Genomic DNA, 14,980 nt, shown 5'->3' on the forward strand with positions numbered 1-14,980 from the left:
GTCTGCCGGAGGTTCTCGTCGGTGTAGTCTGTGCGGAAGAGGAGGGAAGCCGAAGTCGGGCCGGGCTTCGTCTTCGACGAGGGTGACTAGTTGGGTTAGACGGTTGGTGTAGGGTTCGGTCGTTTTGGAGAGCGCTCTGTTACGTGGATGTTGGGTTGATTATATGGTTTTGGATTTCGCTTGAAGCTGGATCAGGAAAGATGCGATGGTTTTTCTACGGGAGGAGTTTTGTTGGGGTTGCCTACTGCCTACGCTGTCTCACGTGACATCTACACCGACATTACGGAGGGCTTCTTCGTCCTACAACTGCCTCGCAAGAGTCAGTTGCTTGCCTCTGGTGGTAGCTCGTCATCTCTCACACAGTCAAGACTCGACTTTGTCCCACCCATCTCCCTACTGTATATAGAAACCAGCATTGCAATATACAGACACATTGCCTCCCTACAAGCGAGCGCGGACGGGTCTTCTCTGACGCTACAGTATAATGCATTTACGCATAAGACCGAAGCAACAGGTGACCCGGTATGGTTAAACTGTAACGTTCCTGTTCCCATTTTGACTGCGAGAGGTCACTGACAGAATGGGCTGACTCTGTATGGGCTAGTATGAAAGATGTCCAATGGGACGAGAGATAATTGATCAGATTGATGATGATGGAAAATCAGGGGGATTGCCTGTTGAATAGCTATCCCCTGGCTGTACGGACGTATTTCTGTCCGTGCGGCCGATACTCGGCTATTATAAAGCCTAAGTTTCTCTGTAAGCTAGTATTATATACAAAAATATAAGAAACCTAGGCGCTTGATGAATAAGCCCGTTCTTAGTAGTAAGTTACTACTCTATATATTTCGATATACCCCCTTAGTAAGCGGCTAATTTCGCCTAATCTGCGCGTAGCCTATCTTACCTAGGTATGCGAAGCTTCTAATAGCCGTTTAATATCCTCTAGACCTATTAAACGAATAAATTTAGTATATTTTTACCTAGGTAGTAGCTTAGTAAGCCTATCGGCTACTATATCGCCCGTTAGTACCTACTATACTAGTATTCTACCGGCCTAGACTTCCTAATAAAGCTAGTAGTAGTAGATATCGACGTAATAAAGCTTAGTACGTAGTTAAGGTATTTCCTTAGTTAATAGACCGATAGTCTACTAGTTATCGTATCTTAAGGCGACGGGTTAATTTAGTAGGTAATTAATCGCTTTAAATAAGCGAGTCTATATATATAGCGATCTCCCTACCGATGAGATCGCTAATAATTTAGCTTCGGTAGTATTAGTAGTAACGGTTATCTATTTAGAAGCTTTCTAATTAACCGGTCTACTATATATTATATAGATATATCCCTCCGAGCTCTTCCGGTTATAGTTATTAGCGAAGGATATATTACTAAAGATCTATACCTCTGCTATCTCTCTATATAGTTCGGATAGATACGAGGGTATATAGTATATAATAGCCCTAGATTTCGTCTAGTAGAGATAGGAGATAACTCGATTAATAGTATAGAGATATTTAGGCCTAGGGTTCGTTAGAAACTAAGCTAGACCTCTAGTAGCTTTAGCTACGTCTAGTCGACTAATTATAGTAGTATATTAGGTAGACCTAACCTTCTATTAGTATTAATAAATCTACTCTAGTATAGTTATACCGTTATATAGCTTTATCGTCGTCTCGGGGAGGGGGGTATCGTACCTACAGCTCTCGGTAAGATAATATCGGTTAGCTATTAAAGAGATATAGGAATCTTAATATAGCTAAAGCGCCTTCTATCGGCGATCTCTAAGGATATATATCCCTAAGAACTACTACGCTTTACCTATTTCTTTTAGTTCTTATACCTTATAGAGCTTCTTCCGTAGGTTATCTACGGCTGTCCGTTTTATAGGGTAGTTAATAGTAATAATATTATCGATATAGAAGAATATAATAATTCCGTTACCGACGAAGAGATAAAGATCTTCTTAGACGACGTAGAGACCTAGGGAGATAAATACCCGAGAGGCCTTATACTACTATAGCCTAGGAGACTTCCGTAGGCTATATAGGGCCTTTATAAGTCTCTAGATTCTCTTCTTCTTCCCCTAAGGGAATAGTCTAAGAGGTAGTTCTATATAGATCTCTTTATCTAGTAGGCTGTTTAGAAATACGTTAACGGCGTTATACTAATAGGTATCTAGGTCGAATATAGCTACTAGTACGAAGACGGATCTCGCTGTCCGTACTACTAACGTTACTAAGTATTTTTCGTTACTACTAACGGCTTAGAGGTCTCTACGTACGTAGATTCTAGCTTTATACTTTACTAGGAATCTATTACTGTCGAATTTATACGTAAAGATCTATTTTAATAGTAAGATCTAGATACCTCGGTCTATTAGGCGGTTAATCTCTTAGTATATCTCTTTTCTGTCTAGCGTTTTAACTTCTAGCGATACTACGGCGATAAATATATTACGGTATAGGTATTTTATTATCTCTAGTTAATTTATAGGTATAGGAGGTAAGTCGTCCTAGTATAGCTATTAATATAGCTAGGGAGGGTTTAAGCTAGTTATATATACGGCTAACACTCCGTTATAATTTTTATTAGGGTCCTATATTATTACGAGATAGCTATAACCCTGCGGAGCCTTTCTCTAGTACGTACCCGTAACGATATTAGTCTATAAGACCGTCCCGTCGATATCTCTAGACGCTCTTAGTATTATATATTCTTAGAGCTTATCCTAAAGCTATTTATTAGGGGTCTCTTGACGAAATTTAGTTAGAAATGCCCCTAGCGGGCTCGCCTCTAGCGGTATATCTAGTATTAGGGATATAGAGATCTCTGCTAGCTACGACGCTTCCTGCGTTACCGACGGTGTAGGGGATAGTGTCTAATAGACTACCTATCTATCCTTCTAACCGTCCTAAGTTTCTGTTATCTCTTCGGTTAACGTACTCGGCTAAGGGATATCTTATATTAGTAGGGCGTCTTATTCTACGACTGTTACTTCTTCTACGAGCCTTTTACTATATATATTTAGCTAACTATCTTCCTCTTTATTAAGGCTAATATTCTAAGGTAGGGTATCGATAATATCGTCGGATAGTCTAACCTAAAGCTCTCGGGGATTAAATTTAATATTCTTATTAAATACTACGTCGTGCGCTTCCCTGATAGCTCCCTTGTGCGGAAACTAGATTCGCTATATATTAGAAGCTATATAACCGACGAGATAGCCGATCTCTATACGATCTTCTATCTTAGCTATCCTCGGGACGCCCTAGCGGCGTACGTACGCTCTGTAACCGTATATATAGAGGTTCGATAGGTTTAGGCGGAATTTTGGCCGATTCTGGTCTTAGTGTATCGCTTTAATATATAGAATGATCTATTCGCCGTTAGGTAGCCTAGTAGGCGATCTATTAATAATATAAACCGTTACTATAATTACTTCTAGCTAGAGATTTCTAGATAGGCCTAATTCTATAAGAAGCCCTCTAGCTACTCCGATAATTACCCCCCTAGATCGTTTACTATAGCTATTCGTTTCCGGCGTTCTAATAACGCTATATTCGATAATCATACCTCTATCTAGATAGAAATCGTCTACTGTCTTTCCGGACGCTCTCTTATAGTCACTTTTAAATACCCGGATTATTATTTTTAGCTATATCTCTAGTACAGCGATAAAGTGTATAATCGCCGATTAATAGCTATTCTTTCTTTTGTAAGAAACTATCGTATATAGCCGGATACCTTTAATATATATATAAGTTATCTAGTAGTAGCTGTTATAGGCCGTAGTAAGCTAAATAAGGTCGAAATAAATCCTTCTATATCTTCTAAAGATATACTCTCTTACTATAGGTCTCCTAGATATCTATCTCTTAGCTATATTACGCTAATAGACCTTATATCTCTTAGGATTATACTCTATATTATCTATAGTATCTCCCTTAACCTCGATACTATCGACTATCTCGGAGAGCCTCTTAATCTATTAATTATATATATAGGCGAGTCGTTAATGCTATCGCTTCGGTGTAGCGACGGATATAAGGGGTTTTTAGCTATATCTAGGGTAATCTATTACTATCGCTAGAGGAGTACTCTTAGGTAGTTTCTATCTATCTTAGGTATTTCCTACGATATAGAGGTTATATCTCTTTTCTAACGCTCTAATAGGCGTTTCGTTCTTAATAATAGCGGGGATTCTACTATAGAATTCGAAGCCTTTCTTACTAATACGGCCGAGGAATAGTAGATTCGTATAGAAATTAGGTACGTATAGCGCTTCTACTACTACCTCTCGCTTCTTATCTATTTTTAGGTCTATTAACCGGAGGATAGCTATTCCTCTACCCTTAATAATAGAGTCGCTGTTACCGGTTTTAATAGTAAATTCTTCCTCGGTAAGGCTTTTAAAGCTCCCTCGGTAGTTATATATATAGACGTTCGCTCCTAAGTCTAGTATCTAAGAGTCCTTAAAGGGATATCTCTTAGCTATTCGGTTAACCTAACGGGATACGTTAGCTATATATATAGCTACTCTCCTAATCGATCCCTATATCTCTTCGGTTACTGCTAGCTAGGCAGTAGCCTAGGTAGTACCTCTATCCTCTTTAATCTTTACGATCTTCTCTTAGTCGAATTTACTAAGCTTCTTAATAGCCTTCGCGACTAGTTCTTCCGTCTCGGCTCGTAGCTTCTAGTAGTCTAGCCTAATACTTTCGACGATATAATAGTAGAATCTCTAGGAATAGTTTCTTCTATATATATAGGGGGTCCTTTTTTTATCTTTCTAATAATTTTTAGTATCTTACTAACCTTTAGTGTTTCTTTACTTAGGTATTACCTCTAGTTAGCTATCTAGCGTTAATATAGCTAGCTTTCTAGCCCTTTCTTTTCCTAAACACTCTAGTAGACTTCGTTATATATAGTATATAGATATAATCTTACTAAAGATAGGATTCTCTATCTCTAACCTATCACTCTAGGTTAAATAGAAGAGATTATCCTAGACCTAGATAGCTCCGAGGAAGTCTCTAATAGCGAATTTAGTAGGCGTTAGACCGTATAAGATATCTAGTATACCTATAGTTTTAGCTTCTTTATATAGAGATATCTAGACGGTTAATTACTTATCGATAGATATATTATTAGATAGGTACGTTAGTATTTAACGCTACTATCTTCGGAGGTCTTTTATACGATCGGCTTTCTTCTATACGAACTCCTATTTTAGCTTTACTAACTTCTTACGAGTAGAGATAACGCCTATAAGTATATAATAGTACTCTACGGCTAACGAACGGGATATAGTATTACTAAACCTATTAAGGGCTCGGGCGGTCCTCGCTCGTTCGGCCTTTTTACGGTCGTATCTATTAAGAATTTATATATATTTCTTGTACTTATTATTAGTAAGGTCGACTTTGTCTATTATATTCTTATTAATCTTGCTAACCGGCGGCAAGGGAGCCTTCTTTAGAAGCTCTTTAATCTCTATATCTGTTTTTATAGGGTTAAGATACTCCTAAAGGTCGTTTTCGATAGCTTTAGTTTTAAAATAACTAATCTAGACCCTCTACTAGGCCTTCGTCCTTAACCGCTGGTCCTATAGGATAGGTTGAATTACTTGAGATTTAGTCTTATTAGATATCTTTATATATATCTTTTACCGTAATCCTAACGGTGTCTCCTCTGGTCTGAGTCCTTATTAATCTCTTCTAGGATTTTGTATAGTCGTTTAGGGGTATTCGGCGGTAGGAAGGCTCTTACTGTTAAGATACAGAGTAACGGTCTTCGTTGATTATATCTTAATACTTTAGTATACACTCGGGCTTATAACTGACAGAATAGGCTAATTCTGTATAGGCTAGTATGAAAGATGTCTAATAGGACGAGAGATAATTAATTAGATTGATGATGATAGAAGATCAGGGGGATTGCCTGTTAAATAGCTATCCCCTGGCTGTACGGACGTATTTCTATCCGTGCGGCCGATACTCGGCTATTATAAAGCCTGAGTTTCTCTGTAAGCCAGTATTATATACAAAAACATAAGAAACCTAGGCGCTTGATGAATAAGCCCGTTCTTAGTGGTAAGTTACCACTCCACATATTTCGACATCCACTACGTATGTCACGTGCAGGTCTAATGGACCTCACCTTCCAGACCTTATTGGCAATTTGTTTATTTCGCCAATTAAGGAATCCAAGGTGCATCTGCTAGGAAGAATCATTGATGCACCTAATGTCCATAATGGTTGAGGGACTGTCATTTAATTATGGATGGTAAACCAGCGAGTTCCTGGAGAGAGTTAGCCAATCTGACGGCAGGATAGAGCCACAGTGTGTCTTATACGATCAGTTCTTTGTTTGCTACCTGCAGTAGGGCGTGGTACTCTATCAAGCAAACAAAGAAAGCCTCGAGCATAAGAAGGAAGCAGAAAATCTTCTGCCTCACTGTTATTCTGAGTTCTTGTGACGCTCACTGATCCCTCCAACATTTTTTTCTGACCTAGCCCAGTCGCAACCTTCACTTAGTGTTCATTTCAGACACGGTGATCGATTCAACATGGGGAAGATCAAGGCCTTGCGTACCCTCCTTTCTGCTAAAAAAAAAGCACACGACGCAGTCATTGGAAGCAGGCCCGGCTAAAGAATTAAGGCACAACATTTCTCTTGCTTGCACAGAGTGTCAGAGAAAGAAGACCAAGGTCGGATCCCCGAAAAAAAAGCAAACTTTGCTGAATTTGACGGTAAATCTGACATCGCATCCTGGAGGTAGTGCTCTGGAACGACGCCATGCACAAGGTGTGCAACTAGTCTACAGCCGTGTCTCTATGACCGAAACGGTGACCGTAGACGCAAAGAGTATACGGCCGGGCTGTTGAAATTTCATACTACACTTTGTCGACTTGCGGGTGCCCTGCGCTCCGCAGCTCCGGAAGAGGTATCAGGACATGGGCTAAATCCGCGGTAGCCCAGACTTCGTGTGAGCTTCCTGGCATGATCTTGTCGTTGCAAACATTCCATAAGTACTTTTCTGCTTCTTCCCATCTCCCTCGATCTTTCAAGATTTTCCCGCTTATCCTATCTTTGTTAGAAAGCATTATCCACTCCACCGTGGATGGCCGATCCGTTGACACTGGACGGCACAGCTGCAATATCCGGAGGCTTTCATCACAGAAGTCCTCTCCAATGCCGGTTTCTGTTACCCGATACTCTGCATACGCTATCATGACATATCCAACTAACGCATTCAAACGGGGTTCCGAACGTATACTTCTGCGTCTTGATGTCCTGCCATCCGTCAGATATTTCCTGTAGCGATCGAAGAGGTAATTCTTCGCCATATCAGCTGATTGTCTGTACATCCCTTTCCTGTACAGTATAGAGAGATTGTTCAATAGCTGTAGAACAACAAGGTACTCGTCATATTAGTCTTTAATCAACTTATTCACCAAACACGTAAATCGGCTCGTCCAACTGCCTTCAGAAAGTTCAAAATAGCTGATCTCTGCATCATAAGCATCCAAGAACAGATATACAGAATACTGCAGAAGCGAGCCCCGGGAGCTATGTTTCATAGCCAACTTGCTCTGTATACTTTTTGGGTTCATTCCGAGAAAAGCCTGAAGATATAGACAACAAGTACGCTCTTGTCTATTTTGCATATTCTTAGCGTCATTCTCCAAGAGAGTCTCAAGATAGTGGCAACAAGCGCGAACATGTAGTAGAATACGAAATCGGAATCTATCAAATTTAATCCGATCAGGAGCTCTGAGCTAGTCTGCTAATATAAAACGATAGTAGCATTCAGTAGACTTACGAAAGCCTCCGAACACCAAGCTTTTTCAAAGTAATACCACCAGAGAATGCGTACGAATCTAATGCGAGAGAACCAAATATTACCTGTTCCTTTTGATCATCCTTAAGTTTATGCTGGGCGTATAGCTAGACAAGAGGATACAAGGAGTAACCAAATACAGACTCAAAGGCGGTAGGTTCAGCTCGGAGTGCGCAACAGACGGGGTAACAAGCTAGGTGAGAAGGGGTAAGAATCACACTGCGTCGCGCGACAGCACGGACCCACTCTCATCTAAGCTCAGATGCAGCGTTATTGGTGTACCTTGACCAGGCTGAAATAGTACTCTATTAGCACTTACAGACCCCATTGACTCCCAACTCAGCATGTAATACTAGCATCTACGCCGCTTTCCCTAGGCGGCTATTGCTGTCCTCTGGTTAGTAAGTACCGATATAAGGCTATAGACGCAAAAAGCTCCCTCAGCTCTTTCACAACTTCAACTCTGCTCACCTTCTACGTTCAGGTGTTGTCAACGAGAACTCAGAGGTCATGAGATAGTAGTACAGATGCTGATAGATAGAGGAGCTGGCCTAGACGTCAGAGACTATACGTATAGGCACACTCCGCTGTCGCTGGCAGCAGAGAAATGTCACGATCTTATCGTCAATCTCTTGCTTAGTACAGGGAACGTTGGGATCAATACGAAAGATAACTACGGTCGGACGCCGCTGTTTATTGCGGCCCAGTACGGACGTAACTCTGCTACAAGAGCAATCCTTACCTTTGATTCTGTTGATCTGGACCAGAAGGATCATTATGGCTCAACTTCGCTCTCGATAGCCGTACGACACGGCCATATAAAGTGGTAAAACTGTTACTGGCCACAGGAATGGTCAGTTGTGGCTTTCATGCCCGTTTTAGACGGTCTGTATTTTGGTAGGCTAAAAGAAGTGGGAACACAGATATTAAGAAAATATTAGCTCACTATTCTAAGAAGCGAGGAATATCAATATATGGCGATGCATATGTTGATGTACGGTCAATCCCCTATGGCCACGTATCGAGAATTTGTGATGCTTGCACCCTGAATATTCCTCAGGGTAACATATACTATCGATGTAGTATTTGCCACGGAGGAGATTTTAATATTTACATGGAGTGTTATAAGCTTAGGGCGCGTTGTTTGCAAGACGATCATGGCTTAATTCGGATGGAGGACAATAGGGGATTGGATTAAACGTATCACCGTTTCAGGAAGTATTCTTATCACAATGCTAGAAGCTGCACATAGTTAGTAGAAGTATAGTACTTCAGCTACTGCGCTGGTATCTAGTAGAGCCGACAACCTATTGTTTCTAAGACAAAGAGAAATCACATTCATAAAACATTCAATATACGATAATTCCTTCATCATTCTCCAGCGGTATCTACATCCAGCCTCGTTCCATCGACGACAGAAACAACGAGTTTGAACCGATCTACTCTAAAGAAAGATATTGTGGCAGTCTGCTTGGTGCAGCATGTACTCTGGACGCATAAACAGCACTTCTGAACAGCTAGGAATATCGCACTGGTGACCATTTGGAAACCTTTGTGGAAGCCGATGGGCCCTGAAATGCCTTTGTAGCGCGTCTTTTCGAGAATATTCAAATTGCTTCGCAGCGGGGTGGGCATCCGTGGCCCCTAAGCAGACCGGACATTCAAGGCTAGTGGCGCTTTTCCACGGGAAAGATTGCGGTTCAGACTTGACAAGGGCCATGGACTCGAATGTTACTCGCTTTCGTAAGGCCTTCGGTACATGGAGTCGATGAAGCCGTAGTCGTAGCTCTAATGATCGGATCCGGTCTTCAATCAACTCTGCATCATCAATGGTGTCAACATCCCGGTTCTTGAATTCAATATCCGCAAGCTCCTTTCTTTCCGGCTGTATATGTGACGTGTCCGGTTCGAATTTCACGGGGCTAGCCCGATAATTTTGATCGATGATGTGGTTGCCAATATTCTCGAAAAAATTCTCGCGGACTCTCGCTTTTGCCTCCTCGTGAATTTTCTTCCGTCGTGCCTTAATTTTTCTTTGGAGGCTTTGGAATTTGTTATATCGTTCAGAATCAGCACGTCTTGCTTTTTGCAGTTAATGAAATTCTGTAATTAGGTCGTTTCGAAGTTCTTGGCACTCTCGCTTTAATCGATTGAGCTCCTGGTCGCTTTCAAGGGACCTCTTTTGAGGTTCTGTTAAATCCTGAGGTGCGGATGCATCCCGTGTAAGGCTTGAATTGTAAGTAAGCTTGAGTAAAGCATCTCTGGCAGGGGTCTCTATGAAGGCAGATTGAGTATTATCTCTCACAGAGACATAGTAGGCGAATGTACCGCTCCGTGTATGGCCTATAATAGCGTTCCTTAAATGTTCGTCTAGATGCCCTAGAGTAGCGGGGATGTTAGTGTATAACCTTTAGGTTAAGGTTGTGCTTAATCCCTCCGTACTTAAATTGCTAGCAGCCCCTTTCCGATATTTGTATAGGGTTCCTTTCGTTTTGGACCTAGCTGAAGCGCTTGTAGACTTTTCATATTCTAGTGCCGTACTATAGGCCAGTGCGCGTTGTAGATCGGTGATCTAAAGTCCCTCTTCATTCTTTATAGCCCTTCTAAAGATTGGAATTTCTTTGATAGTCTCTTTGAAGTGAATAGGGGTACTAAGTCGGTGCTCCGGGACCTTTGTGAGGTTCTAAATGTCTCGGGGATATTTAATATACTCACTTGCAAACGCGTCATCGAGAAACGCATACTCGAGAATATCCTAAATAACATAAAGGCCTAGGTTATCGTTCCGTTCTGTGTAGGTGAAAACAGGTCTGCTTTTGTTAGGACGTGCGTATCTTATGTGGATTGTGCTTCTTACGGTACGCCTTTATTCCTCTTGCCTTTGTTCAGCCTATGTGTGACTCTTATAAGGAGGACCTGGCATATCGGATTGTCGGGATTTTTCACTATATATAACTTAATATCCTTCCATTTCAATGCATCATTACTCTTCATATAGCCGGAAGACTTAATAAGTGTTCTAGGTCGAGCCGATGTGGAAGTCATTATTTTCCGTAACGTGCTTAATTGGCTTCGGCAGCGAAAGGTAGGGAATGCAATATCACATACAGCAAGCAGGTGATAGGTCGAGTACAGAAGATCGTCGATGTTAACTAATAGCTGTGTTTTACCACCAAGATCAAGCTCGTACTCGTCGGTAAGCGTGGTGCATACGAGCTTTAGTAGTAAGCATTTGTTGCTGATGCTGATCTAAGATGGCACATACCATGGTCATTTTGCGACGAAGATCGTAAGAAAATTCGCGGCACATTTCTTCACACCAATACATTCTGAAATACCTTGCAAAAACAAGGAAAGTGGACTGATATTCCACGTTGTGGTTGTCGAGATACCATCGAAGAAATCCTTTAACTACCCTTAATGTGATGTTCTTGAGCCACTGTTGAGCATTAGGAGGGTCTAGTTTTTGGGTAAACCTGGCATTATTTGTAAGTGACCTAGAAATAACAAGTGAGATGACAGATCGACCAACTTGCGAAAATTGCGCTCTATGTGCTTCAAATTTTGCTTTGTAGCTTCGGCATGGTCATTGTTGACTAGCGCATCTGGTTGGTGAACGAATAAGTTCCAGTCGATTTCAGTACGCTTGGCTCCAGTTTTCTTTGGCATCGCGGACGATCAAAACTCTGTCATGTATGACAATAGTGTATCTCTTGGAGAAAATCAGATTGAAGATGACCTTTAACTGATCATTCAAGGCCGATTTATACCCTTTGCCCATGATTTTACGCGCTGGGAGTACTTGTGTATGTACACATATTAATGGAGCACGCTAAGCCTAATTTGGCTACCGCCGTGGTGTCCAAAGCGCTAGGTGAAAAGACCACGATTCTCCCTCCAAAAGCCACACACGATCGTGGCCTTTTCACCGTCACCCCTAATTACTCTGTAGTCTCTGGTGACGGCGAATTACGCGATGTGGGTTAGCGTTCCTATTTGGGATTAGCGCCTCCCTGCGCGTTACTATCGCCGTGCATTTCTATAAAGTCCCCTTCATCGCCGCTTCAACTTCTGGCTGCTTTTCGCCCTTCTGCTCATCCTTTCCCTCCGTTCCTCGTGTGCGCCTTGCGAGTTCGACATTTTTTCCATTGATCCGGATCAGCGAGCTCCGCTACTCCCTATATCGCCAGCGCGAACCCGGCCGGCCCTTTGCAGCCCTTCGAGCCAGCCAGCGCAGTCTGTGCTGCATTTCCTGGCCCTAGTATTTTCCGCTCAGCTCTCACTATGACCTTTGTTTTCAACCGCTACGCGCTGGGTCTCAAATTGGGGTGCAACTCATCAGTATGATGGTTGAATAGGCAAGGCCCCTGCACCTCCGGCCCAGAAAATCAAGACCCCCTAGTACGACATTCAGTCACCGTTAAGTATCCGCAGGGTGTCTTGCCACACTAAGTTGCGGTAGTTGTATCTCGACAATCACCCAGTTCACCGGCCAATGAACTCCCACAAGCAGCCACCCACAACAAGAGTAAGTACGTCCCTGTGCCCTGGGTCAATCTAACAAACCTTTATTCAAATAGGCTAGATGATACATACTACTGCCGAGTCGAGCTGAACTCTCTTTGTAAGGTCCAGAGTACCACTAAACCCAGATTGGAAGTACATTATATAATCAACTTGTCTTGAAAGGACTGTCCGCTTTAACCTCGGCTTTCACCTTGAGTCTATAGCAAGCCATGGCTCACGACTGCTAAACAGACTGCTACAGTTTGAGGATGTGTTGTAAGAGGGAGCATACATCACTTCTAAGGATACACTGCAATCTGGGCTTTGACCCATACAAAACAGCGCTTTTAAAGCCAGTATTGTTCATTTACATGCGAGGGCCGGCGGAAATGATCTGCCGCTGGGCCGGAGAGATTCGATGCGATATATTGTTGGTTGCTGGGACTTGGTCTTGTCAGCTCCGCGCCTATCAGCTCCGTCTCAGCAGACTTATTTTACGCGTGGTTGACTGGTCACTACATTTCTTGGGAGAGTACACTGGCTTTTTAGTTTTAAGGCAATGACATGTACTATACAGTACAGGGAGGTGAGGTTCCAGTCGAACCTACTCACCAACTGCTTTTAACATAGCTAGACTCTATTACCAACTCTGAGGCAGGTAGTTAGCTAGTTAAATACATCAGATGATTCAGCCTAAACTACCATGAAGGTAATAAAAAATGCCCAAAGCTTTCAGTACTACTATTCGCGTTGCAGAATGAAAATGGAGTAGGATTCATGAGTAAGATGATCCCCATACAGACAGCTTTAGTGCAGAGAATGACATTATAAAGTAAGAAATTTGGTGAGTTTCCGTTCGTTGCCGTTGAGAGGATCCTTATAAGTAGCATCATACTCGATCAAACAGGTGCAGTGGTATTAGGAGGCACCACTTCCTTGGGTTTATGTGCTACCACTTGAGTGGCGGTCCGGATAGCTGACGGTGGGCTGTTCTGTGATGGCATTTCCGAGAGATCGGTTTGAATTGCCAATAACGACCTCGCCGGTTTTGTCATTGTTTGTTGCTTCAAAGACACCTCTATTTCCATAAAGGTCATACACCACGAACCAGGTATTGAAGTGCCACTCTGGTTCAAAAACCCACTGGTAATGGGGAATTTTAGCAGCAAACTGAATATGAGTCAGGCAGAGGGCGTTTGCCGTTTGATTTATCGTAATGTTCGTATACGCAGGGATTTTCCAAAAGTATTGATTGACATTCTCCCCAACTGTCTTTGTGGTCTCCTTGCTGGTTTCCCATATGTAGTATAGATGCAAGGTGTTGCCATTGTTCGTGCAGGATTTCTTGTAGGAACCGATCAAGCGCGTGTCGGCATCTTGATCACGATTACCATTGTCATGGCCGGTGCGTTCATACCAATGGAGCTCAGCCTTGTGTAAATAATGATTGTTGGTTGTGAAGTAATAGTTGGTCTGAGACCAATCCACTCCGAAACTGCCGTAGCCATTGCAACTGCCATTGAGATGCCCTGTATTGGGTGGCTCTGGATCAGATATCAGACTCGTGTTGGCCCTGGTGTAGATGATGGGCTCTATCCCAGTTAAGGTGACATATGAATCTTTATGGCCATCATTGGTAGTAACTACCTTGTGACTCATGGGCATCTTGAAAGCGGCCGCAATCGCCTGGGCTTCGATACGGGTAGTGGAAACCCAGAATTTCTTGTACTGTGGGCTGTCATCGCCTGCCTGAGACTCTCGTGGGTTGGATCCGGCAGTAGTATTAGTAGCAATCGTGTCCGATAGTGTGCCGGCGTATTCACCCGGGGTCGTCGAAGAGACCCAACCCCCATGAAGCCGGGAACTGGTGTCATGATAGTAAACGAGGTAGATTTGAGAGAGCTCCTTGTCCGTTAAACGGTAAGTGGCGCCACCATTTTTCAGGGAAGCAGCAATCTTGGCATAGACAGGCACTTGCATTCGACCATTTGCATAAAGCCGGTCGCTCCTTGATGCTTGGTCAGTGAGTTCCACCGAAAAAGTGTCCACCTCCCAGTTATCCATGGTGAGAAATGTTGCAGGGGAACTTGAATATTATGAGATGTTCAAAGAGAATGCGAGAGGGATGATTTTTTCTTTCTTTTTCATTCTCCCTATACACGGTCACTGGCGAGATATTTATAGTATGTCTCCATCCTGTTAATAAAGCAGGTCCATTAGAAGTACTTCATCCGTTCTTTGCGTTGTTGCGCTGTGGCTGGCTGAAAGAACTTATCAAGACAAAATAGGGCCAAATCCTAGGCAAAATAACCACTAGACCAAAAATGCACTATAGGCAATATTCTTAGTCTATACCGTCATTTATTGCTCCGACAGAACTGTACGGTCCTGTATAGAATGTGTACAGTATATAGTACGTACGTACAGTGGCCTTTCATTAGTATTTGCACTATGGTACTTCCCTCATACACCGCCATTCTTTTATTATCCATACCTTACCTACTTTATCGATGAGATGAACTCATGCTCCTCCTCCTTTATTCTCTATCCTCTATCCAGTACCACCTTACAGTAGAGCGCAGGGTATTGGACACGAAAGCTAGCACCCTGTTATATAGAACTTCCTAC

General features: G+C 42.5%; 3 protein-coding genes across 3 annotated transcripts; all 3 read right to left on the bottom strand.

Annotated features, from left to right (window-relative positions):
* Positions 1-9,290: 9,290 nt before the first annotated feature.
* Positions 9,291-10,372, bottom strand: N7482_006865 (uncharacterized protein; the record flags this gene model as incomplete). Its single annotated transcript, XM_056688990.1, has 3 exons — positions 9,291-9,924; positions 9,982-10,225; positions 10,345-10,372. 3 exons carry the CDS (start codon positions 10,370-10,372, stop codon positions 9,291-9,293), a joined length of 906 nt encoding a protein of 301 aa, XP_056541419.1.
* Positions 10,373-10,418: 46 nt separating this feature from the next.
* On the bottom strand, positions 10,419-11,515 carry N7482_006866 (FluG domain protein; the record flags this gene model as incomplete). The annotated part of the gene is given in 5 exon segments (XM_056688991.1): positions 10,419-10,529; positions 10,562-10,601; positions 10,704-11,095; positions 11,112-11,343; positions 11,355-11,515. 5 exon segments carry the CDS (start codon positions 11,513-11,515, stop codon positions 10,419-10,421), a joined length of 936 nt encoding a protein of 311 aa, XP_056541420.1.
* Positions 11,516-13,294: 1,779 nt separating this feature from the next.
* On the bottom strand, positions 13,295-14,416 carry N7482_006867 (uncharacterized protein; the record flags this gene model as incomplete). Its single annotated transcript, XM_056688992.1, has 1 exon — positions 13,295-14,416. The coding sequence occupies one exon, from the start codon at positions 14,414-14,416 to the stop codon at positions 13,295-13,297; it is 1,122 nt and encodes a 373-aa protein (XP_056541421.1).
* Between the last annotated feature and the right edge of the window lie 564 nt (positions 14,417-14,980).

The sequence above is a fragment of the Penicillium canariense genome, assembly GCF_028826845.1.
Source record: "Penicillium canariense strain IBT 26290 chromosome Unknown utg000004l_segment0_segment0, whole genome shotgun sequence".
NCBI classification, from domain to species: Eukaryota; Fungi; Ascomycota; class Eurotiomycetes; order Eurotiales; family Aspergillaceae; genus Penicillium; species Penicillium canariense.